Source organism: Gobius niger (assembly GCF_951799975.1).
Source record: "Gobius niger genome assembly, chromosome: 16".
NCBI classification, from domain to species: domain Eukaryota; kingdom Metazoa; phylum Chordata; class Actinopteri; order Gobiiformes; family Gobiidae; genus Gobius; species Gobius niger.
This window is the reverse complement of record NC_136867.1, coordinates 6,328,319-6,354,039: the sequence shown is the minus strand read 5'-3', so window position 1 is coordinate 6,354,039 and position 25,721 is coordinate 6,328,319. Positions and strand designations below refer to the sequence as shown.

Sequence of the window (25,721 nt, the reverse complement as noted above, 5' to 3'; positions counted from 1 at the left end):
TCCCCATTGTGCCCACTGTGCTCGCCGCAATCAAATGTCAATTGCAGCTGAATACCATAGAATAATGATGACAGCAAAGTACTGTCGCTATTAGGGATGCAATGGTTCACTTTTGTCACGATTCGATTCGGATTTCGATTTGATTTGATACATTTAATGCGCTGAAAAAGAAATCCAAGTTCTTATTTTTTAGGTTATGCTGACAAGAAAGAATTCCTCAAACCAAATGACACTATCTGCTGTATTGTATCAAAATAGATTCTAGTGCAAACGATTCAAGCGTTAAGCTCTTTAGACCTTTAAAAACACTGTAATCAAGTTTAGTTTTTAGTTTAATAATAATCATAATAATAATGCACTGCTTTTATATAGCGCTTTTCTGGACACCAAAGACGCTTTACATTGCATTATTCACTCACTCCATAATTGGTGGTGGTAAGCTACTATTGTAGCCACAGCTGCCCTGGGGTAGACTGACTTCCGTCAAGCGAGGCAACTGGTCTGTGCCATCGGACCCTCCGACCACCATCACTCACTCACTGCAGGCTTCCTGGTGTTTCCCAGACGGTCTCCCATCCAGGTACTGCCAGGCCCTTCCTGCTTAGCTACAGAGGTGTTACGGGATCGGGCAGAGCAAAGGCAGTGTGGCCACTCAAGCAGGTTTACTTTGTTTGAGCTGCTTTCATTCTAATGTTCTTTTAGAGCTGGCATCATTAGACTCTTAATGGAAGCTCAAAAGGAGTAAGAAAGCTCTTTTGCACCGACTCCATATTCAATAGTCAACTTGACTTGTGCATTTAATACTAAGACATGCAGCTGCTGCTTTCCCCATAAGGAGCACTCCTAATAATGATAACATGTCATTATCTCACATACAATTGACATTGCATGTGAAGGTGGTGCGTTCTCTTGTAGAGCGCCGACATGGCCATGTCCTGGCGTCTGCGAGCAGCTAATGCTACCAACACCAGCTGGCTAACGCACACGTGTGACTCCCTCCGCTTTCAGGCAGATCACACAGGAGGAGGAGGAGTTCCTCACAGCTCTGCTGAGTCTGCTCAGAGGGGGCTGTGTTTCTCAGTGAGAGTGCACAGGGAAAACGGGCCGTGGCACATCTACAATATTTCTTCGATTCATATCGAACATATTTGAATTGAAAAGGACATATCGAACTATTTGATATAATATCAAGAATTGTTGTATCCCTTGTAGCAATGGTTTGTGTCAGAGCGATTCAAGATACTCTGATAAGGACTAATGGAAGGAGTTTCATAGGGGCATAAGTTACTTAGTTCTGCTTTAAAGGGGCCACAGACATGGGGTATGTAAACTTTGCACCAGGGTCATTTTGGTGCTTTCTTTTTACATTATGATTTAATTATGGCAAACTCAGTTGTTTCAACATAAATGGCTTCACAAACCACTGACTATGAGTAAAAAAAATGGTCAAAAATTCTGCCAGGGTATGTAAACTTTTGCACAACTGTAAATAAACATGCCTTGCCCTGTTATCGTCCTCAAATTTCATGCAAACTGAGACCAAACTGCCACGAACCGCTACCGTTTCATTACCTTTTCTAAAGCGTCCGTTTGTAGTTTAAAATGTGATAAATGCACCAGTCCATGTTCAGGATTATTTAGATGTTGATTCGGTTTTAGTAAATGAGTTTGCCACTCACCGTTGTTCAGATTATCGTAGAAATGTTGTGTCGATAGTAATTTTACACAAAACTGCGGCCGATGTTTAGGGCGATCAATTATGTGAGTGAAATGTTTTAGAAGTTCCCTTTGAGCAGAATTCTTCCAGTGGGGACATTGTAGTGATCAGTGTTATACTATTCATAGCCAGTGTTTGAATGAAGCATACAGGACTTTTGTGTGTGTGGGGGGGGGGGGGGACGACATTCAAATACTTCGCTAACGTTAATATCAACGTGGGGATATTGCTGCGTTATTGTCGTCATCGTGTCTTTTCTCGTGTAGCTGTTGGACATGCTGAAGTTCTACACTGGCTTTGAGATCAATGACCAGACCGGCAACGCTCTGACACAGAAGGAGATGACCACCCTGCACTACGACAGGATCACCTCACTACAGGTAACACATGGACATACATCTGTCCATTTTTACTATAATAACTTTCACAATAATCGTGACTCGTAGCATGGTGTCTTTATACTATTTTATTGTTTTGAATATCATTTCATTATCATTGTCACTATCATTTGTTGGGTCTCACTTTGTTGATTTCTAAAGATAGAAATGATGATAATGAAATGAAACTACATTGATTAAATAGTTAAGATTGGAGGTAGATCAATATTTGGGTATTTTACAATATCGGCTATTGGCCGATATCATGCTTCTAAAAGACCGATAGCTCCGGAACTGAAAGTGATAGAGATTTGAGTTTACAATATACTTAGACCAGGGGTGTCAAACTCATTTTGGGTCGCGGGCCGAAATTCAGCTCCCACGGCGGGTTGCGGGCCGCATATAGTAGAGACAATGTTCCCAATAAATGAATAATAATAAGCTGTGATTTGGTCAAAACCCCAACTTAACTGTAGCTTCATTAATACACTTGTACACTTATACTTTATTGCACTTTACAAGCCTGTGTCACAAGTTCCTCCAAGTACTACATAGTAGTCATTATTCATTTACTCCACACTCGGTGGTGGTAAGCTGTTATTGAAGCCACAGCCGTCCTGGGGCAGACTGTCCTTTTACAACATGGCTATATAATGTGGTGTTCAAATCTAGAGCTCTTATTACGTCAGTGCCCTCTGCTGGACACGTGTGGAACTCTTTCATTTTTTTTTTACATTTAAGGCCCCCTAGTGGCGAGAATGAGTACTCTGGTTATTCTTTAAAAAATCATAACTCTGCACAGGAATGGGCTAGAGACTTACTTTTTTTTTTTACATACTCTGGAATTCATGCTCTACAAGACAGGGGCCACTTAGACGGAACAAACTTCGTTCCATCACTTGATAAATTAAAAGTCAGGTATAAATCAGGACTTTGCCTTTCCAAAATGCCGTCCTCCTGACTATATCGACTTCTTCTCGCCTTGTCTTCCAGAGGGCTGCGTTCGCCCACTTCCCGGAGCTGCTGGACTTTGCGCTGTCGAACGTGGCGGCTGTGGACACCAGAGAATCCCTAAAGAAGCATTTCGGTCATCTCAGGTAAGTGCACACGCCGGGCGGAAACCACGGAAAGAACAGTTCCTCCTCACAGCTTGTGGAGCAGATGTTGCAGTTCAGTATGCATGGGTGGACTAAATGACTTCAGCAAAGCCCAAACATGCAAGCAACAGCACTTTGTTATCTAACCGCTAGACCTGCTGTTGGTACAAGGGAAACTAGTTGATCAAGTTGTTTTTTCATCTTTCACACGGCTCAAGCAAAACATTTTTAACCTAGAGATTTGTGCCTATTCTTCCTTATAAAGGTCTTCCTGTTCTGAGAGAGAAAAAAAGAGACGATAATGAGGATGAAAATGCGACATAAGAGCAACAAAAATGTGATACAAAAGTGACCAGAAAAAGCCAACAAGCACGCACATAAAGGGACAAAAAAATGTGATGAGAGCAGCAAAAAAAAGCAACAGAAGCGTTACGAAAAAGTGACAAAAGAACAACAAAATAGGTGTCAAAAAGCAACAATATTGCAACAAAATAAGCCACGAAGGAGTGACAAAAAAGAAAAAAAAAAAAAGAAAAAAAGTAAAATATTCATTAAGCCCAACTAGAGAAACTTAAATCAGTGCTAAGTAACTTGTTTACCTTAATAAATCCTTTCCGTAGTCCCTTTGGGGGTAATGCAAGTGTTTATGGGATGATTGGGGAGTCTTTCATCTCCTCCAATGTCTCTGGCCAGAAAACAATTGCGCCACATTGTCACCAATACACATTAATGGAATCACGAAGAAGCTAACAGGCTAACGGGCAAAGCTAACTGCGGCCGAGCACCACATAAATGCTATGTACAGCTACGTTTGAGTGAATTTTTGTTTCCATTGTGTAATTGGATGTACAATATCCATCTCTCCCTTTGTCTTTTCTGTCAGCGTAGTATTTACTCTCACGGATGATTAAAGGATCTGTATCATGCTATTTTAGCCATCCCAAAGTAAAGTATAGGCATTTTTATGATATGTTGTAGTACCTCTACCACTATGTAGTAGTGTCCTGGCCTGGCCTCTCCATCATATTGGGGACTCGCGTTGGTTATAAAAGTTAATCCACTTTGATTCTGGCGAAGGTTCACCAAACATCCATCAGAGACAGTCACAGAAAAACACTATTTTGGTGATAGTCGCTGAATCCCGGAAAGAAATTCCAAATTGTGGCGAGTGTCCTCTTCTTTAGGAAGGTTGAAAAAAGTCCTGCACCCCTCGTAGCCAAACAGGCTTTTCTCCGCGACATTGTCGTTAGGTAAGAATAAAGAACAGATGTGTCCAGAATAGTTTAGAAGAGCTCCATCTTCACAATCAACAGGGCAAACATGACATCTGTTCAGACGCTCAGGGGTGCATTAGTTTTGCGTTTGTTTTCAGCCCTGACCTGGAAGCACTTCCTTTTTTTTTTCCAAGCTGTTTTATAAATTACAATCACACCGTAAGGCATTACATTACAGACGTTGTGATCTTCCTGTTTGACACTATGACGTAAAAAACGTCAGAGTGTCACAACTCAGTGGTTTTCCAGCAGAGGGCGGAGCAGCATGATATTTAATGAGTAAAAAATCGCGACATGCTACGACACCTGCAGTGGCGCTTATGGCCTCTAGGGGCATAAGTTACTTAGTACTGCTTTAAGGTGTCAAGAGAGGGCACAATACAATATCACAAGTATTACAATTTCGATTAGATTTTATGAACTTATGTGCTTGAAGAGGTTTAACTACAACGTTAGCAGGTTTATACATGTAAGAAGTTGAGTACAGGATACTTTGTGGTTTTTTCTACAATCTAAATAATTGGAGCTTTTGCGATTTGCTTGAGTTCTGGGACAGCACAGTTAGAATTTTCAAGCCTTGCTCTGTCAATAGGCTAATCAAAAGTCGCTACAAACTCCCCGTGTCTCTGACTCAAACTATGCAAACTGCAAACTATTCATCGGCGTGCGTGCTGTATTAAGCCACTGTATTAATCTAATTGTAGCATATGTCACATGTCATGAATATGAGGTACATTTTCATAAAACAAGCAGTCTCAGTGTCGACTCAAACAAATTTGCATCTTGTTGCCACATGAAGCTGAAATAGAATAAATGAGACATGTGATGGTTGCTGCTCTTTTAGAAACAGTTTCATGCAGCCCTTTTTAGTCCTATATTTGGTATTTTTCATGTTCTGAACTGATCCTTGCTGTCTTGTTAGCGGATAGCCCTGCGTCTATATCCTCTCTGCCCGGCTTCCCCGTTAAACGACAGCCAGCGAGCCCTCGGAACAAACAGCTGGTCTCAGCCAGAGAGACGGGCACGCCTCATTAATTTGATCCATTTGCAGCGGCTCCAGAACCTACTCTTTGAACAGCTGTGTTTGTCAGATCTTGTTAGGCTGCCAAAATGGCCCGATACTGCCCGCGCTCCGGTGAACTGGCTCCCCGCAAATGTTTCAATGTTTTCAACTGGCGGAGATGTGTTTAAGACGACGTAGCGTAGCTGTTGATTTATGACTAGGTTGTAATTACATCAGATCGTAGAGCCTTTGCTGGTGTTTAATGTCACTTTGGCATTTTGGAGTGATGGACCGGAGCCTTGAGGCGATCTTCGGCGAAAAGCAAAGGGTGTGTACACGTAGGAACGGATTATTAGCTCTGCGTTCATTATGATCTTGCTATTTAGAGAGGAGTTGGGGAAAGCAACAGAGGCAGAGAGAGCTAAAACTCCATCAAAATGGTTTGTGTTGCAGATATTGCTACAATAAAAATGAAATAAACAGATCTTCAAGTGCATGTAGACACTTTATCAAGCTCCTTTTCCTGCCATGGACCAGATTGTTCAACCTAAAATGTGCCATTGGCCATTAGTGCTGACCATGTTCGGGGGAAGGAAACCATAGGGGGGGATTCAGGGGTCGTCCCCAGAAATGATAAATAAAGGTTTAGATTCTACTGGTATTGACAAAATGAAAGTATCAAAAGCAGGTACCGAAAAAAAAAACAACGTATTATATCTTTAGATCCAAGTTTGATGTGTTGGTCCAGGCACAGAATAAAAGGGACTTGTTTCAGCTCAAATACATGATTTTTCCCAAGTAAAAATAAAAATCCCTTTTTTTTTTTTACGTTTTTCTTCTTCTTGGTCCCAATTTTTTCTCATTTTCCCAATTTTCCCCCTCATGTTTGCTCATTTTTAATTACTAATATGTTCCCTATGTTTTCCATCATTTCCCCATTTCCCCCCCAATTTGATCAGTATTGAAAACCAAGTATTGTTAAAGTACCGGTAACAAATGTAACGATACCCAGCCCTAATCGTAATATGGTTTAAAGCAGTACTAAGTAACTTGTTTACCTTAATAAATCCTTTTCGTAGTCCCTGTGGGGGTAATACAAGTGTTTATGGGATGATTGGAGGGTCTTTCATCGCCCCCTGGTGTCTCTGGCCAGAAAACCATGTTTGCAACTTGACTGCCACCGGTGAGGAGAAAGCAATACACACTAATGTAATCACGAAGAAGAAGCTAACATGCTAACGGGCAAAGCTAACTGCGGGCTAACGTCACTTTAAACAGTATTTACAGCCAAGTTTGAGTGAAAAAAGATATTTCTATTGTATAATTGGATGCACAGTAACCCTCTCTCCCTTCACCTTTCCTGTTGGCGTAGTATTTACTCTCCAAGACAATTAATAAGTAAAAAAATCGTAACTTGCTACTACACCTGCAGTTGCACTTATGGCCTCTAGGGGGAAGAGTTACTTAGTACTGCTTTAAAGCTCAAAACAGACTGTGCGAACACTTGATGGCACACTTCTAAAACGTCCATTGTCAGCATGTTCACCTCGGTGCATATTCGCTGTTGTTGTTATGACCTCACCCCCCCCCCCCCCCCCACCTAACCCTCCTCTTACTCAGCTGTCAGTCCATCCCACCACACTCCTGTCCTGCTGCAGCAGTTGTTTTGCTGCTTACCCACACGCCGCACATGCCAGGTCATCCCTCCGAAGTGCAGCCACGGCACAATCTCCCGCTGTGATGAGCGGATACGATCCATTCAGTGGCTCGATAACACACGTCTGAAACGGTCTCAGATGGGAAAAGAGACAGATCTTTTTTTTCTTCTTCTTAAAGACGGCAGTGAAAGCATTTAGCGCAAAATGATTTGGGATGGCTGTTTTGTATTTGCCCCATGCAATTTGAGCTTTCAACCATGTTATTAGCATTGTTACCTCATCAAGAACGTTCCTGTACATATGCTTTGTTCACACAGTTTTGAGTAATCCTGGTTGTTTTTCTGTTCTTCCTGAGTTCTGTTACCTATGGGGAACATGAAACTGTCCTCCACATTTTTATCTTCTTAAAGGAACAGGCCACCGTTTTTACATACTGAGATATGTTCTTACCTGAGCTTAGACGAGTTGATGCTAACCTGTTGGTCTTTGTGCGTGACCATGGAAGAGCCCGTGGAAGAGTGTGGTAGCTTCCAACTTTACCCCTGTTTGGAGCTATAGGAATACATTGGGAGAGGCCAAATTGCAACAACATCTTTGTGCGTGCCCTCAGTTATGCAAAACGACCAAAGACCAGACTGGTACGCATCAACTCGTCTAAGCACAGGCAAGAACATATCTTAGTATGTAAAAATGGTGGCCTGTTCTTTTAACCTTCACTAAAGCCAAGCATATTTTACCTAGTTTGCCATTACTTAGATTTTCGCACATTTCTTGACATTGGAAGTGAACCTGATATTGAAAATTTGCAGATCTTCCAAACATTATTGTTCTGTACCCAGCCCTACTCATAACATTTCAGTCCCACTCCTTCCTGCAGAGAGTGCTATGGGTAAATTTGCAATCTGAACCAGCCCAGTCTCTTGCTCCTTCTTTCCCACACATTAACATTATTCCACATCATAAAATGTAAAATATGATGATGTGCCTTAAATAAATATATTTAATTATGAATGACGTGCCCAAAAGATCCGGCTTCCAGTAAATAATCCCTTAACAAGTGCCGTTCATGTGTCGCTCACCCACATCCAAACATGCCAGGTCATCCTTCCAAAGTTGCCGCTGTAGCACAATCTCTCGCCCCTGCGCCCGAGCACAGCATCCCAAGTAGCCCTGACGCATGCATGTCCACGTCCGGGGGCTTGTCACATCCGATCCCCCTCCTGTCGTCCTGTCCGCTGTGGCAGGTGCTATACTTAACAACACCCTATGGACACACAGGGAGATTTGGTGTCTTTCTTCATGTTCTCGTACGCGCCACGTTTATAAAGGCAAGGTCGGACGGGTTCCTCACCCTAAATCTGATCTATACTATTTACAGAAAATGAATGACCTGACTAAGTGATTTTTTTTCTAAGGCCAATGCTGATTTGATATTGAATATTTTTAGCAGATTTTTTCCCTGTAAAAACATAAACACTTGGCCCTTCCAGCAATGGCCGATTTGATTAAATTACTTTAGGTGATTCAATCATAATTTCTGTCCCAGCTTTGATTAGTTGCTGTTAGCTTTAGCATGCTGCGATTAGCATTAGCATACTGTTGATAGCCGTGGCATTTTGTGCAGCGATCCAAAATACAATTGCGGAGGTTAAAATGTCCATATTGACTGAAGTTTAATGAAACTTGTATTTAGCAAACTTGTCTCTATCACTTTCGGTCCCAGAGATATCGGAGCAAGATTGGCCGATATTGTAAAATCCCCAAATATCGGCCAGCCAATATATCGGTCGACCTCTAATAATGATATGGGTAGAATACCATATTTTCTGGACTATGTGTCGCTCCGGAGTATAAGACGCACTAGTCAAACATTGCCTAATGATGCTAACGCAACACATTGATGGTTCGCTACATGAAGCATAAACAACAAACGAAATAGGTGTCTGGTGTGTTAACGTCACATAAACAGTTCAGATAACTATAGCATAAAGAACACACCACACTCTCCATCTCACTCCAACTCACTAAATCCACTGAAATCTTCATTCTAAACAATCGCCTTGACACGGAGGACACCTGGACACGGAGGCGTAACTGCACCGTTGACGAGCCTCTCCCGGCAGCACGTTGTTTAAGCACCCATTCTTTTTTTGTTTACTTCATTTTAATATCCTCCGCTTCTCACTCGCTCCAAGCTTTCTTTCTGCTGCTCGATTAGCCTGCACTGCCCTCTAGCGGCATGTGAAATTATATTATTTGGATTAAAAAAAAGGGGGAAAAAACACATATTAGCTGCTCCGGAGTATAAGACGCCCCCCCTGCCAAACTACGAAAAAAAACACGACTTATAGTCCGGAAAAAACGGTAATTATAAAGCAGTAAAGTTTACATTGTTTTGCATTATTAATTAGTTTATTTTTATGCAAAATACTTTTTCTTGTTTCTTCTTTCAATCGGTCGATAATCGTGAATTATCTCTGACAATAGTGTTGACTCAAAAATGTTAAATTGTGACGTCCCTGCCCCATAGCCTCTTTGGTTGCAACTGAATTACTTCAGTTATAATGTAAAACATATATTGTTTCAAGAAGAAAAAAAATCACAACTGTCTGTCATTTCAGCTCGTAACGATCACAAAAGTTGCCCTCACAATCCCGTAGGGGCTGAATGAAAGTGGGAAGGAGCCACATTAGTCTTTGATCTAGCCAAGAAGCGCAGCGTCACATATATCCCCGGCTCATGCATGTCCACGTCCTGGCTCTTGTCACGTCCCCCCCCCCCCTCTCTCCACTGTCCCACACTGTCAGCGCGATTAAGCCCGGGTCTGCGTGCGGAGGTACCACGCCTGGGCTCGTATGGGCGGATAATCCCGCGCTCCCGTCCTGCAACATGCTGACGGGGCAGGGCGAAGAGAGGGAAAGTGCTGCGGCCGACAGGAGCAAGATAAGGCGGTGTAGGAGCAAGAATAGGGCTAGTTTTACACGGTGTCGGCAAATGTTCCAGTGAGCGTCCATACCAAGCACATACGGGTTGTTCGGAGAAGCGGATAGAGGAGCAGAGATTTGTAACTGGGATTAGGGAATGACAATCCAGTGTTTCCCAGTTTTTTGAGTCACTCTGATGCCGTTAATGTCACTGAAAGCATTACAGTTGTTTCACTTTTTTGAATTACATCTACATTTCTTGATCTATTATCCCATAAATTCATAAAAGGTATAAAAGTATGGTCCAAAGCACATTCAAACTGCATGTTTTGATGAAATGTGACTCCACTCCTTGGCTTAATCTAATGTTTCGACATTATAAATGCGTAGATTTGTTTCATTTGAGGCATTGGAAAACCTTTACGATGCATTTATTTGAATACCAGTACTTTAACAGTGCTTTTTCCAATACCTATACTAAAATATTTGTTATTTAGAACCAGAAAACGGAACAATAATGTGTGTAAGATCGGAAAATGTACTTTTTATCTCCAATGTCAAGAAATGTGTGAATAGTGAGGGTTAATTTGTTTAAAAAAAAGAAAAAAAAAGGGAGAAAATAGGGAAAATATTAGTAATACAAAAATTAGGGATACCAGTAGTGCCTACACTTTATTCTGGGTATTGTTTAACGGTACCCAGCCCTAATTGTTTTGTATTGATTACAATATTTTGTGACCTGCTTTTGAATTTCGCATTTCTGTCGCTCCATGTCACCGCATCACATGACCTGTCCCACTTTCACGACCTAACTGGGATGGAACCAACTGTTAGAAATATAGGTTTTTTAAAGGAGGAGTACTATCCAAAATGTACTTTTTCAAGCTATGTATCATTTGTTCTCTCATCAGCCTCTCCATCACTGCCACACGAGCTGCACAGACTGTTGATTTGACTCTTCATTGAAACAGCTGCGCAGCGAAGGAGAGCAAAAGGAGGGTGGTGGGAGGGGCTTATGTGAGGAAACGAAACTGCTGGATATCACCTTTCTGCTGTTTTTGATCAATGCATTTTCTAACCAACAAGGTGGAGGAGGAAAAATGTGTTTGAGATTATTACAAAAAGCATAGTACCCCTTCTTTTAATACTTTGGGAAGAAAAAAATATATATATTCAACAACAAAACATACTAAATCAAGGACTAAAGGAGGACTAAATGAAACTGAATGAGGAGATTTCTGACTACAACTGAACTTTTGCGTGATTGGGCTGAATATAGATTTTCAAACCTGAATTACTGATCGAGTCTAAATCGGCGTACTGTTTTGTCTCTTTAAAGTATTCCTCTATGCCTCACCTTGTTTTGTTTTTTTACTGCCTCTCTGATTTTCGTTGTCGCCACACATCTTTGTCCATCTTAAAATCCGCCCTCTTCCCTTCTCTGCCTCCCCCTCTGCAGTCCTAACAAGCTCCACCAGGTGGCAGCCTACCTTTGCCTGTTACCGGAGCTGGCTGAAGGACAGGACACCAGCTATGACAAGGTCTTCCTCCTGGAGCTGCTGGTAAAGTCCGCACTTTTATCACACCATAACCTTATACGGGCCGCATTTCACATTTCACAGCCATTTTTTTACATTTGGATCGTCAGCCTCTTCATAAAAGATTCATACGATACTAGACCTTATGACGATAATCCCCACATGGAAAGCATTTTGTGTGACTTTGGTATCTGTAGCGGTCACACCAATATTTCACATAACATCTTAGTTTCATAGACCAACCTCACCCTTTAACGTGTTTACTTTATGATGTTTTGTCAGGAAATGACAAAACGAGACGGAATCAAACAAAAGTTTCAAATGGATATCTCTAAATGTAGTTTTTTTCCTAATTCACCTGCAGTCTATCACCTTAAATGTAAAATGGTTTGCTCAGTGTTGTAAAGAATATATTTTAAAATGTTCTATGTCACCTGACTGATCCTCTGTTCTCCAGGTATCCCGTCACGAGCGCAGAATCTCCCAGATTGAACAGCTCAACCTGATGCCTCTGTATCCCACCGAGAAGATCATTTGGGATGAAAACATTGTGCCCACAGAGTACTACTCAGGAGAAGGTACTGTGTACTATGGAAACACATCTAAATGGTGAATACCGTAAATGCTCTAATATAGGCCGGGGCCTTTATTTACTCAAGGGCATCTAGGACCAGGCCTTTATTGGAACCAGGCCACAATTAGAGACAGGCCTTTATTTCTATTTGAGCAAAACGGACGACCAGGAAAAGGAAGAAAAACTAGATTTGTGTCCATTTGCACCTAAAATATTAGGTTCATTTGAGGCGTGGGACTGACCTGCACACGGAGCAGCTGGACGTGCTTTGAAGACGTGACTTTATTAAAACCCTGGAGGGTCACACAACATTTGTTGCCCTGTTTCTAAACATAGTCACAGGAGGTTTGAAAAGTGGCTAAATCTGTGTCAAAGTTATGCTCGGATCAGCTCCTCCTCCGCGTCCTCATCGGCCCGGGTTCCCGTTTGTTTACTTCCTGCACGTGAGTTATCATTTACACAAGTATGATACAAATTCCTAAATTGGGGAATATTTCTACCGCTATAGTTTCTAATAAAAGCCCCGGCCTGTTTCAGAGACCGGCTTTAATTTGCCTCCGCCAGCCGCGAACCCGGCCTCTGTTAGAGACCCGGCCGCTAATGGAATACTGGCCAGTATTAGAGAATTTACGGTATCTCTGATCCTGATTCTTCTCTCTGCCACAGGCTGCCTGGCTTTACCAAAGCTCAACCTGCAGTTCCTGACCCTTCACGACTACCTGCTGAGGAACTTCAACCTCTTCCGCCTGGAGTCCACCTACGAGATCAGACAGGACATCGAGGATGTGGTGTGGCGCATGAAACCATGGTAACCAAAGCACTTCGTCTCAAATCATTTTTTTGTAATAATTATGTTCATTATTACAACCTAAGAAACCCAGGCTTTTGCTCACATTTGACTAACAGACCAACAACTATTAAAAAAAAAGTCCTAGTTCATAATGCAAGTGCTCTGTCTGTCAGGAACCAGTGCGTGTGTGTGTTTGCCCTTTTCGTGACCCAGTGGCTTTATGAGTGATTAATGGTCAAAAAGTCTCCATGCAGTCTAACTGAGGGCGTGGTCTCAAACAGTTGTGTTGCGAACAGTATTTGTTGTCCTCAACCTGTGAGACGTTTCTGTTATGTCCTTGCAATGTCTCTGAGACCTGCCTGAGAGACTCCCTACGTCTCATTGAGATCCGACAAGTAAAGAATGTAAAGGTGCCGTACGTGTAGCTGCTGGGTCAGAAAAAGGTGAAATACACACCAATGTCAAGTTTTTCCCCACATAAGAAGTTCTATGATGCACCTTTAATGCAAATGAAACAGCAACTTTGTGTTTCTGAAGAAGAAACCGTCAAGCGGATTGATTTTCAAATAACATGTATAATCTAAAATAAAAACACATGTCACATAAACGCCTAGTATGAAAAAGTGGTTCAGGAATGTCACCATGTCGCCCTGCCCCTCACAGGGAGTCAGAATACGGGGGAGTGGTGTTCGGCGGCTGGGCCAGGATGGCTCAGATCATCACTGCGTTCTCCATCGTGGAAGTGGCCAAACCCAACATCGGGGAGAGCTGGCCGGCCCGAGTGCGCGCCGACGTCACCGTCAACCTCAGCGTCCAAGACCACATCAAGAACGAGTGGGAAGGTGAGGCAGATCACCAAGGACGGGGAAAGGCATCACACGCCGCCTTTATACTCGTGTAATGCCGATCTTGTATCCTCTGACAGGTCTGAGGAAGCATGACGTGTGCTTCCTGGTCACCGTTCGTCCTGCACTCCCTTACGGCACGCGGTTCGACCGGAGGCAGCCCTTCCTGGGGCAGACCGGCCTGGTGTACGTGAGGGGCTGCGAGGTGCAGGGCATGCTCGACGACAAGGGACGGGTCATAGAAGAAGGTAATCCTAAATAAATCAAAGGGAGAGAATGTATGGATCTTATGGGAAAAATGACAGAACATAATTGATCTGGAAATATATTTGATTTGTGAATGTATGTTTTTTGCACAGGTCCTGAACCGCGGCCTAAACTCCACGGGGACACCAGAACCTTCCGCGTGTGGTTGGACCCGAACCAGTACCAGCAGGACATGACCAACAACATTCAGAGCGGCTCCGAGGACCCGTACGAGACCTTCAACATCCTCATGAGGCGCAAGCCCAAGGAGAACAACTTCAAGGTCTGAACCGCCCACTTTATCTGGCAGTGGGCAATGTTTTAATATCAGAGTTGATAAAAGACCAGACTCACTCTTTTGGGATTTTTGTTTTATGATGTTTTGTCATCTCTCACACAATTATTCATTCGCAAGTATTGACAGATTTGGTATTCATGAGTAGCATCAAAGACAACCGAGATGTCGCTGTAATCCAAATATGCTCATATGACACAGCAGCGGCTAAAGACGGGAGAAATATACACTAAACTTTTGGATGGTCTTCTTCATTCCAACATCATTTTGAAGGTTTTTTTAGTAGTTTTTTACTCTTACTACTTAAAATCTTTACATTATCCGTAACTTCAGCTACATCAACAATATGTAACCATACCTTTTAACCTGGCTCTCCACTTCCTCCAACTTCCCAATCCAAAGCGACCTAGATCTGCAGTGTTGCTCTTAGAACTTCTTAATCCTTCAACTTCAACCGCCCTGATAAAAAATATTATCTTACATAATGTTAAAGGCTCTATGCCTTTTTCTTAATGGGTAATTAAAAAAAAAATACCTCTGTGTATTGTAAAACCAGACATATGTGGAAAAAGACCTTTTTTGTGCTACACGGCTCATAAATCTTTTCTGTCCATTTAGCAGATCTGCAGGAATTGGGCGGCTTTTAAAGCTTCCCTGCTTGTGAAAAATACTTAGACTTTCTATGTAAAAAAAAACAAAAAACAAATAAAGCGATGCACACGCTGAAACACTGGCATTTTACAGTTGCAAAGACATAATAAAAAGTTATTGCCCTCTTCATTAATAAATTACTAACATGACTGCACAAAACCCAAATAGTGTAGTAGTTGTAAACAAGTAGTGTTTATACAAATCAAATTCTACACAAGAAATTACATGTGAGGTAATTTGTCATGTCATGGAAGCCTCTCAAAAACGTTCTTGAAAAGTGACATTTTTGTGAACACAGGTTTTCTACATCCTGAACCTATGTAGCTGATCTACTCTTTATTAAACTTGCTTGCAGGCCGTGCTGGAAACCATCCGCCACCTGATGAACACCGAGTGCGTGGTCCCGGACTGGCTCCACGACATCATCCTGGGCTACGGAGACCCCGGCAGCGCCCACTACTCCAAAATGCCCAACCAGATCTCCACGCTGGACTTCAACGACACCTTCCTCTCGCTGGACCACCTGCGCTCCAGTTTCCCCGGGAGCACCATCAAAGTCAGCGAGGAGAACCCCGCGCTGCAAGTGCCCCCTTTCAGGTAGCCCTAAATTCTCCCACTGTATGGCAGGGGTTGGAAACGCGAGGCCACGGGGGTGAAATTTGGCCCCACTGAGATTATTTTCAGAAATGTTATTGCATACATTAGTGATTAAGTGTTTACTTCGGGCCACAATAAGCTGCTTTTTTCATAAGTTTCTGTGTTTATTCGTCCCAGAATCAAGTTTCCTGTCCCAGAGCAGTCCGACAAAGGGAAGAAGCGAAAGGCTGACGAAGAGGCGGCGAAACAGGAAGACAGGACCTTGATAGTGGACCCGTACGTCGCTCCCAACAGAGGGCCCTATCCCTACAACCAGCCCAAGAGGTGAGATCCTGAAACTACTTACGAGAGACAGTGATGATATAACAACAATGTGACCAAAAAAACTGAGTGTAGTGTGAATATAGTGTCAAAAAATAGGTGGTTTTACTCACACAGGTGTTTTCTCTAATATGAATTTGGTAAGTGAGATTCTTGATATGAACACAATCAGTTTTCAAAGTAATGTCTGTAGGATGTGCTGAATTGAATTGGATTCAAACTGGCATTAGATCCAATTTCTTTAGGTTAGCATATGTAGCATGACCGTAATGTTAGCTTCTTGGTTTGCATTGTCTGTTTTTTTAACGTATTTATGGGAACCACTTAGCTCCTCTCCATGCCTCTGCATCTTTATTTAGTAGAAAAGTGCAGTGCCATGAAAAAGTATGTGCCCCATTCTAGATTTCATACATTTGTTTATATTCACCACACTTAAATGTTTCTGATCAAATGAATTTTTACATCACACAAATAAGACTTTTACTTTCAATACAAAATGCAGTTTCCAAATCAATATCATGTTTATTTTGGGAAAGAAATAACAGAACTACCAGGCCCTGTGTGAAAAACTAAATGCCTGTGATTAGCTGTGATTAACCGTGATTAACCTCTTAACCCCCGCGTTAACTGAGCTCATTTTCTCCAGTTCAGCTTTACCCAAATCCAAAAGCTTCTTACAATCTACAGGCTAGTGACTCATTTGAAAGCTAGGACCCGCAAAACTCATCTAAACTGGTCTTATTCCTCGTGAGGTTGCCTTGTTGTTGTCACTTTTTTGTGGATTTTTGTTTTGTTTTATGGCTTTTCATCACTTTTGTCATATTTTTTTAGTTTTTTGTTGTGTTTTTTTATCTTAATTTTCATCTCTTTTCATCTTTTCGTCACTTTTTTTGTGGCTTTTTTCAAGAAGCTTTTATTTGGGTAATGATGAAGTGGAGAAAATGTGCTTGGTTATGACGGGGGTTAAAGGAATAGGCCACCGTTTTTACATACTAAAATATGTTCTTACCTCACTATAGTCGAGTTAATATATCCCCGTCTGGTCTTTGTCCGTGCGCTCTGTCACGCAAACGGAGCACATACGCAGCCTCTCCCACATGTCACATAGCTCCGAAAAGGCTCACGATAGAAGCTACCAAGCTCTTCCACGTGTTCCCTATTTAAATAAAGTTACGTGAAGTGTTTTCATGCGAAGTATATTTACCCAGAAATGTAACATGTCGATTTTATAAGCAAATAAAGAGGGGGACTATATTGTGAGGCGTAATGATACGAGGAGCAAAACGTCCGCGCAGTAACTCCTAAAGGTTATTGACGGAAGTGAGCGGGGGAAGTCTTTAGGAGTTACTGCGCGGACGTTTTGCTCCTCGTATCATTACGCCTCACAATATAGTGCCCCTTTTTATTTGCTTATAAAATCGACACGTTACATTTCTGTGTAAATATACTTCGCATGAAAACACTTCACGTAACTTTATTTAAATAGGGAACACATGGAAGAGCTTGGTAGCTTCTATCGTGAGCTTTTTCGGAGCTATGTGACATGTGGGAGAGGCTGCGTATGTGCTCCGTTTGCCTGGCAGAGCGCACGGACAAAGACCAGACGGGGATATATTAACACGTCTAAAGTGAGGTAAGAACATATCTTAGTATGTAAAAACGGTGGCCTATTCCTTTAAGAGGTTAACCCGCTACCAAAAGTCAAGCATACTGGTGGCAGTGTGGCGGTCTGGGGCTGCTTTGCTGCTTCAGGACCTGGACAAGCAGTCATTGGAAGCTTGTCCAGTTGGAGTAATGGTGCTTTCTGTCAGACAATTTCTCTAGAAAAAACATCTGGCCATCAGTTCAAGCTCAAGCGCTCTTGGGTTATATAGCAGGACAAGGATCCCAAACAAACGAGCAAATCCACTTCTGAACGGCTCAAAAAGAACAAATTAAAGTCCAGACTTAAATCCAATTGAGATGCTGTGGTGTGACTTTAAAATGTCATGCGCAAAAACTCACCAATATGGCTGAGTTTAACTGATTCTGCAAAGAAGAGTGGGCTAATGACAAACTCATCACCAGTTTTCACAAGCGCTTGACTTCAGTTATTGCTGCAAAGGGCTGCACAACCAGTCATTAAGTCCAGGGGGCATTTGGGTTTGGGATTTTGCAAACTGTATATCGGGCCAATATTTGGACATTTTACAATATCAGCTATTGGCTGATCTAACACTGATAAAAGCCGAGGACCGAAAGTGATAGTGAAGACTTGCCGTTTTTTGCATTGGAAAGAGTGAAGTCAGGGCTTTAAAATGAGTCATCCCACAACTTGCTCGGCCTCAGGGGAACTGAGAAACATCACAATGAAAATTGGTTAGCTACAAATTTGTTTAACACGAGTTTCACAAATTAAAGGGACCATACAGAGTTTGATAATGTTAAAATTAAGTATTTTCCTCCTCCTACATGTTCCAGCAATGTCCTAATGTGTAGAATGAGCTCAGACCTGTTCACAACTGCCTCTAAAATCCTGCACTGTCACTCAAAAAGTTGTTACTTCGGGTCCAAAGTGCCGTGCATGAGCTTAATATAGAAGCTGCAGTTACGCATACGACCTGATGTGGCAGTAGTGAGCATGCTGTATGTCATTTTGAAGCACAGAACCCAGAGAATCCAATCTCTGAGTTAGTTGTAACTTCCACAATTGTATTTTTGAACGCTGCGCAAAATGCTGCTCATGGTAGCGGAAACTAATCAAGGCTGGGACAAGAAACTCTGATTGGATCACCTAAAGAAATGCAATAAAATCGGCTACTCCCACTGCTGGAGGAGACACAGGATGATAGAATATATATATAAAATCGGTTGGTCAGAAGTATCGGCTGTGCATATCAAAATCGGCCAATGAAAATCCCCCAAAAATCAGCATCGGCCTTAAAACCCATATCAGTCGACCTCTAATACCGTATTTTCCGGACTATAAGTCGCTCCGGAGTACAAGACGCACCCCCAGCCAAACTATGAAAAAAAGTGCAACTTATAGTCCGGAAAATACGGTAAATATAAACAAATGTATGAATACTGGAAGGGGCACGTACTTTTTTACGGCACTGTATGTTCATAATTCAGCATTTGTTGAAGTAATGGTGGAGAAATGGGAGAAGATTCTTTTTTTCCCCCTTCTTTCAGCATTTCACTACAACTCCCATATCTTACTAGGCATTTTCCACATCATGATTTTGACTAACTTTTCTCTTGCTGTTTCTGCAGGAACACAATCCAGTTCACCCCGACTCAGATTGAAGCCATTCGAGCCGGGATGCAGCCGGGCCTCACCATGGTCAGTCCGTCTTACTATCCACCATATCAAAAATGGACACTTTATTATTTATTTTTTTTGCGTCCCGCAGCATAAACAATCCAAAGTGCTACAGCAACGCGGCCATTGCAAAATGCTGCTGCGTCTCATTTCTCGTCTGTTACCAAAATAAAATAATAAAAAAATGGCTGACAGGCTTATGAGCGCAGCCATAAACAAAGTCAGCCCCTCTCCTCACCTCCTCTAACCTCTGTTCTTGGCCCGAGTCATCTACAACCACACTCTAGCTTTATTATACTATACAGCTACACAGGCTGTTTTTATTTTTTTTTACCAGAAATGACTCATATTAGAGACGCATAATAAGGGCACAGTGTTTCATGAATGTTTATTTTGGTGGTGTGTTCACAGGTCGTGGGGCCGCCCGGCACCGGAAAGACCGATGTGGCCGTGCAGATCATCTCCAACATCTACCACAACTTTCCCGAACAGAGGACCCTCATCGTGACGCACTCCAATCAGGTAATGGATCCAGATATTCACTCACATATTCAGATCAATCCACTGTACGTCGCTTCAGCCGTGTTATGATGCAGTGTGGTTCATTGTTTTTAGTTCAGGCATGTTTAAGGCGAGACATGAGGCGAATAAGACAACTGTTTCTGAAACATGTATACGTTTCAGTAGCAAAATATGAATAATGTGATAGCGATAATGTGTGAGACTTACATTTATTTTACAGGTTTTATCTGTAAAATAAAGGGGGGGTATTATGCAAAGTTGACTTTTTCAAGCTTTACATCATGTTATTATGTCATTCCCTCATTAAAAACATGCCTGAAGTGTTGCCTTGGCACATTCACGTATTTTTGAGTAATCTGTAAAAACTCTGATGGCGGCCATTTTAGGGATAGGTTTGCCTGAGTCCTCCTAGGAACGCCCCCACCTCCTGGAGACGCCTCCGAGCTTTCGTCACCAGCCAATTAACCAACCACTGCTCCTCAGCAGAGCCCCCTCCCCACTGATGCCACAGACAGCGTGTGGAGGGGGGCGTGTCGGAAAGGCTCAGAGGTTCTTAAAGAGACAGAGGCCTATTTCAACTAGACATTCACTACAGCCATTTTGAGAGAGCAATTTTATACAAGGCAGTTATTCTAATTTACTGCATTTACAGACCAACAGAAGGTTTCCTCATCATTGTAGTGTGATATAGACTGGTGCTATGTGATTGAAAAAAGCATAATACCCCCTCTTTAAATAAGATTGTGGAAAAAATGTGGAAAAATATTTAGGGGTGCACCGATATCGGAGCCGATTGTAAAAAAAATACGATATTGGCTCCAAATATCTGATACTAAACTGATGCCTGTTTAAGCTCTCACTGATTTAAAAAACTCTGTCTATATCTAAGTGAATATGAAGCTCAGAACCTGGGGAATTCAATCGCTGAGTTTTTTCCTCTACAAACATATTTTTGATCGCCACACAAAATGTCACTGCTAGCAGCAGCATGCTACTGTTAATGGAAACTCATCAAGGCTCGGACAGGAATTGATTGACAGACTCATCTTAAGTAATAAAATAATATTGGCCACTGCTGGAGCGGCCAAGTGTTCTATTTAAGTTTATGAAATGCTGTTAGACATATTTTTAGTGCACAAATATCCATATGCTGAAGGATATTTAGTGTTGAAGTCCAGTGATCCCTGTTTAATGTTTTTCCTTTGTTTGTTTGTTTTTAATGGATATAATTGATCATTGATCTGTAACATCTTGTTTGTGTGTTTAATCACGATGCCGCCCGAATGAACGAAATAGGACTTTATCAAACATTGGAGAAAACTTTTGCTCTAAGGTCACCATATCATCTACTCACCCCGCACTGTGCCTCCCCCTCCCAGGCTCTGAACCAGCTGTTCGAGAAGATCATGGCACTGGACATCGACGAGCGCCACCTCCTGCGTCTGGGCCACGGAGAGGAGGAGCTGGAGACCGAGAAGGACTTCAGCAGGTAGGGTTCCCCAGAGGAGGCAGGTGGGGAGGCAGGCACACAGTCTATCCACTCTTCACCCCATAACACCTTTCAGAAAAGACAAAATGGATTTCAAAGGTGACATATTTGTGAGCTTTTAAGCTGGTTATGGTGGTTTTCCTGTGTAGTTGTGGTACCTGGAGTGGTTTATGAGCGATTCACGCCTGATTCATGACAATTAATGCATTTTAAGGTGCTAAGTTTTAACAGGTAGCTACTTGAACATTTATGCTGCCTTCATGTGCTTTTGTGACGGTGATCTTTTCCAGTTGTGAAGTGGAAATTGTGTTCAAGTACTTTTGTGTCGTACCAAACATAAAAAAAAAACACATAACAATACACTATAAACAAATGAATGTGAGAAAGTGGTCTACCGCTGACCAACTGCTCCTTCATATCTGCTTTGATCGGTAAATCATGTAACGTTGACGATAAGTGGAAAGAGAGATCATATTAAAATTGTAGCGCTAACTGCATAACAATCAGCTAAAAGGCATAAAACATGTTATCGCTGCTCGCTTGTGTTGAAAGTTCCAAGGTTATCTCATTTTGGGAGCTCAGTTTCCCAGTTTCCCAGTGAAAGATACGGACGAGGTGGTGTTCATGTGCAATTTTCCACTCCGCAAGTGGTGTTTACCATAATTACAAGAGCACATGAAGGCAGAATTATTCATGACATTACAGTTTAAAACAGCGAGCTTATTTCGACAAGTTGAAATGACGTTGCCAGCAGCACAAAAAAACGGAACTCTTGACCTCAGTTTTTTTCTGAGAATGAAAAAAATGCCATCATCGAATTTCTGTATTGTATTGAAAACCAAACCATCCACCTGCTGCAGTTTTTTTTTTTCTTTCTACTGCCAGGCGCCTCTACCATTTGAGTGAGAGACATGATCGGCAATCAGAATTCTGGAGCCTCGCTTCCTTTGGCTGCTGGCCAGTTAAAAGTCACTGCAGAATAATGAAGTTTTTCTCACCGCTAATAACAAACGTGTCTCCCAACCTGCGTGTCCTACTTGGTCACGGAATAATTTAATCGGGGAGCAGGTTGAGGTGGATTGCCGTATGTGTGTATTCACTGCGTCTTAGTGTAGCATCTGTACAGCAGGTTTTTGCTGTAAATCTATATTTTCATAAAAGATTGTGCAGATTGTGATTTAGAGAATGCTTTTGTAGCTGCAGAAAGAGCGCCATGTTTATTTCTAGAAGATTAAAACTACAGATGTTTTTCCTTCCGCCTCTTTGCCTCTTGCAGATTTGTATTTTGTTGCTGAAATGTAATAACTGGGCACCGTGACGTTTAACAGCAGTTTTAGACGTTTATATGCAGCACAATGCTATGAAACATGTGCTATAGATAATATATTATAATGGCAAATCAAATTGCAATATCTGTCGGAAAAAATCGCAATTACGTGTTTTTGTTGAAATCGTTCCACAGCCCTTGTGGAAACAGGAGCAGTGACGGGCTTCAGCAGCTCGGCCCAGATAAACAAACACAAAGCTGTAAGTGCTGGAATCCACGCAATGCTAGGTGTGAATGCGCTATCAACAACTGGCCTCCTAAAAGCTTCTACGCACAACAACATTATAAACAAAGTCCGATCAAAGCTGACAGCGGGCGCACAGAAGTGTAGCAGGACGAGCATGAGCCAGCTGAGGCGACAAGGCTACACCCCCCACGCGTCCTGCTCCTGCTTTGTCTTCATTAGGCAGCGTTGGACTTCCAGACCTTCACACCAGAGAAATGGATCGCTCCCCAGGGCAACAGTCCTGCACTTTGGCCAGTACTGTCTGGTTAGCTGCACATAGCATTCGAGGCAGAGTCTTAACGCTTCGACTGGAAATAGAAGCACTGTGTTCTTCCAAAGGTTCCACAGTTCTTTGGACATGGGACATACAAACATTTGAAATAAAAAAAACTCAACGATCCAAACATACGGAGTCTATTTCCAGTGAATAATACTTTTTCAATAGCCTAAAAATAGAATTACTGTTTTGAAAGGAATGCTTTTGATTGTATCCTTTCTTTCATTCTAAATAGTTCCCTTAGTATTCCGTTATGAGTGGTAAGTCGACAGTAAGTGGCAGTAAAGAAGTTCAGGGTTAATGTTAAAGCTGCACCTATCTGATACTGGTAACATACATCAGAGCCGGTACTGAAAAAAACACAATCTCTGGTAGCAATTCCAAATATCTAATACTGAACAGATACCTGTCTTGGCCCTCATTGTTTTTAAACACTAACTAAACACCAGTGAATATAGATCATTTTGTAACTCTGAACATGGAACATTGGTTTATATCGGCAGATACTCAAACCTTCTGGTATCAGAAGCAAACAATCTGAATTGATGCATTTCTGCAGAATTTCCATAGTAACTGAGCCAGACTCAGAATGAGCCTGGGTACGTTTTAGGGAATAGCCCTCTGGTTTATTCCTCTGTTCTGTTCAAACCAGGTTCAGACACAGTTTATAGTTGAAGTTACTAGAGTTATGTTGGCCCAGTCATCCCCAGCTCGCTGACCTCTCCCCTGTGTAAACCCTGGAGCTGGACGGACTCGCACTCAAACACCAAGCCAATGACATAAGAGCAGAACACATGGTTGTAGCCTAGTGGGATGGTCCCAAAAATATTCATTGACTTAAATCTTTGTATTGACATGTGCAACGATTTAAATTAGCGACCTGCCTGGTACTGCTCCAATTGTATTGGAATCCAAGGTTAAACTAGTGGCTGCCGAAACATGTGGACCAAAAACATGCCCTGAGCAGCGATTAGTCGACCATAAGGGGCAAGACACAGACAAAGCGTATGAAATGTAACCCAAATTGCAGACATAAGACATAAAATCATGAAGGCTCACGGCGTAAAAGCCTATTACTACATTGAAGAACTATAAAATGGCGCATCAATGTGTAAATAGACAGCGTAAACCCACCTTTCTGTCTCGGACTCCAGTGCTGCATCTGCTGCTGTACAGTCCTCATACATCCATTATATCCAAAAGTTCGAGGACATGACCGCTCCTCTATATTTCAAGTTAATAATACCATACTGTGCTATTTGGACATTGCAAAGATGAGTTTGTTTTAGGTCTGTGACAAAGTAAATCCACCTATTTGGATAACTGCCCGACTACAAGCGGCGCAATGTGATTAAATTGTAAAATGGAAAAGATATTCATTTGCACATTTGCCTCCAGGCCTATATTACACTATGCTGCTTTCAGCCTCTCGTTTACTCGCTCTGTCTTCTTCACCACATGCTGCATTTCAATACAACGCGACCAACGCCTACACGAAAGAGTGCGTCGACCAGCACCGCCTTGGCTGCCTTTGACAACATGAACACTCCACATGTGCCCCCACCCGCCAACACCCGAGAGAGAGGAGGGGGCACGTCTTTAATTAACACTGAATGGTGGGAACAGCTCCTCGCGAGTGCTTAAAGGGGCACAGTCTGCTAAAGTCACTCGCTTTTCTGCAGGTTGACCGAAAAGAACAAAATGAGATTGTATATTTGAGGAGATATATTTTCTAGAGGTAGCCAGAGTTTATTGTGTTGATGTTTTTTACGACGTTACAGGGTTGTTCTCCCATCAAAAAACAGACCCGGAGTTGTGTTTCGACCTACTGGCGCATCTTTGAGAAATCTTTGAAACTCTTCCAGTGACCAGTCGCCAAACCGCCTTTGCTATGCCCAAACCCGTCAGACCTTGGAAGCTAAGCAGGGAAGGGCCTGGCAGGAGACCGTTTGGGAACACCAGGAAGCCTAGCGAATGTAGTGCGTGAGTGAGTGAGTAAGTGGTGGTGGACGGAGGGGGCGATGGTGCAGACTGGTCGCCTCGCTTCCGTCAGTCTACCCCAGGGCAGCTGTGGATGTCTTTGAGTGTCCAGAAAAGCGCTATGTAAAACCGATGCATTATTATTATTATTATCATTCAATTTCATGAGTGAAACGTTCACCTCAAAAACGTCATCCTCAAAGCTACTACATCTACAGTATTCCCCTCGTCCCTTGTTTTCACTGCAATTCGATGTTTTTTTCGAGGATGCTACATCAGAGGGGGGGAGGGCCTTCAGAGAACGGTGTCATTTCAGGTCAGGCTAGTCATCATGCTGCGAAGAGAGTAAAAAAGAATAAATAAAAATGAACTCTGTGGCAAACCTAGAGAAGGTCGAACCAAAGGATAGGTCTTGAAGCCACGTGCCGAGGGAGCTGCGTCTAAAAATAGACCTCACCTCTAGTACTGTATTGGCCCGCCCGCGCTAACCTGCTCTGTGGGTGACCTGCGTGTGGAATCCTCATTTAGCTTCGCAATATGGATGTGCTGTGGGAATAGGTGACGGTCACAGTCGAGGGAAGAAATGGAGGTAATCAAGTGAACAACTGCAATAACAAGCAGCGGATCGATATGACTCCAGATGCTTCGTTTGTGGGTGTGAGGAAAGGGTGTCCGGCTGGAAGGATTCA

General features: G+C 42.4%; 1 protein-coding gene across 3 annotated transcripts in view; it reads left to right on the top strand.

Moving 5' to 3' along the window:
- Positions 1-25,721, top strand: part of aqr (aquarius intron-binding spliceosomal factor) — a 95,207-nt gene that overhangs the window by 17,407 nt on the left and 52,079 nt on the right. For all 3 annotated transcript variants that reach the window (XM_079573183.1, XM_079573184.1, XM_079573182.1), the window contains exons 13-25: positions 1,984-2,097; positions 3,088-3,191; positions 11,510-11,612; positions 12,046-12,166; positions 12,829-12,970; positions 13,616-13,794; positions 13,878-14,045; positions 14,157-14,326; positions 15,345-15,586; positions 15,764-15,910; positions 19,163-19,232; positions 19,623-19,733; positions 21,113-21,222. In XM_079573183.1, the coding sequence (XP_079429309.1) occupies positions 1,984-2,097; positions 3,088-3,191; positions 11,510-11,612; positions 12,046-12,166; positions 12,829-12,970; positions 13,616-13,794; positions 13,878-14,045; positions 14,157-14,326; positions 15,345-15,586; positions 15,764-15,910; positions 19,163-19,232; positions 19,623-19,733; positions 21,113-21,222 (1,781 nt within the window). The remainder of the gene's footprint in view (positions 1-1,983; positions 2,098-3,087; positions 3,192-11,509; positions 11,613-12,045; positions 12,167-12,828; positions 12,971-13,615; positions 13,795-13,877; positions 14,046-14,156; positions 14,327-15,344; positions 15,587-15,763; positions 15,911-19,162; positions 19,233-19,622; positions 19,734-21,112; positions 21,223-25,721) is intronic.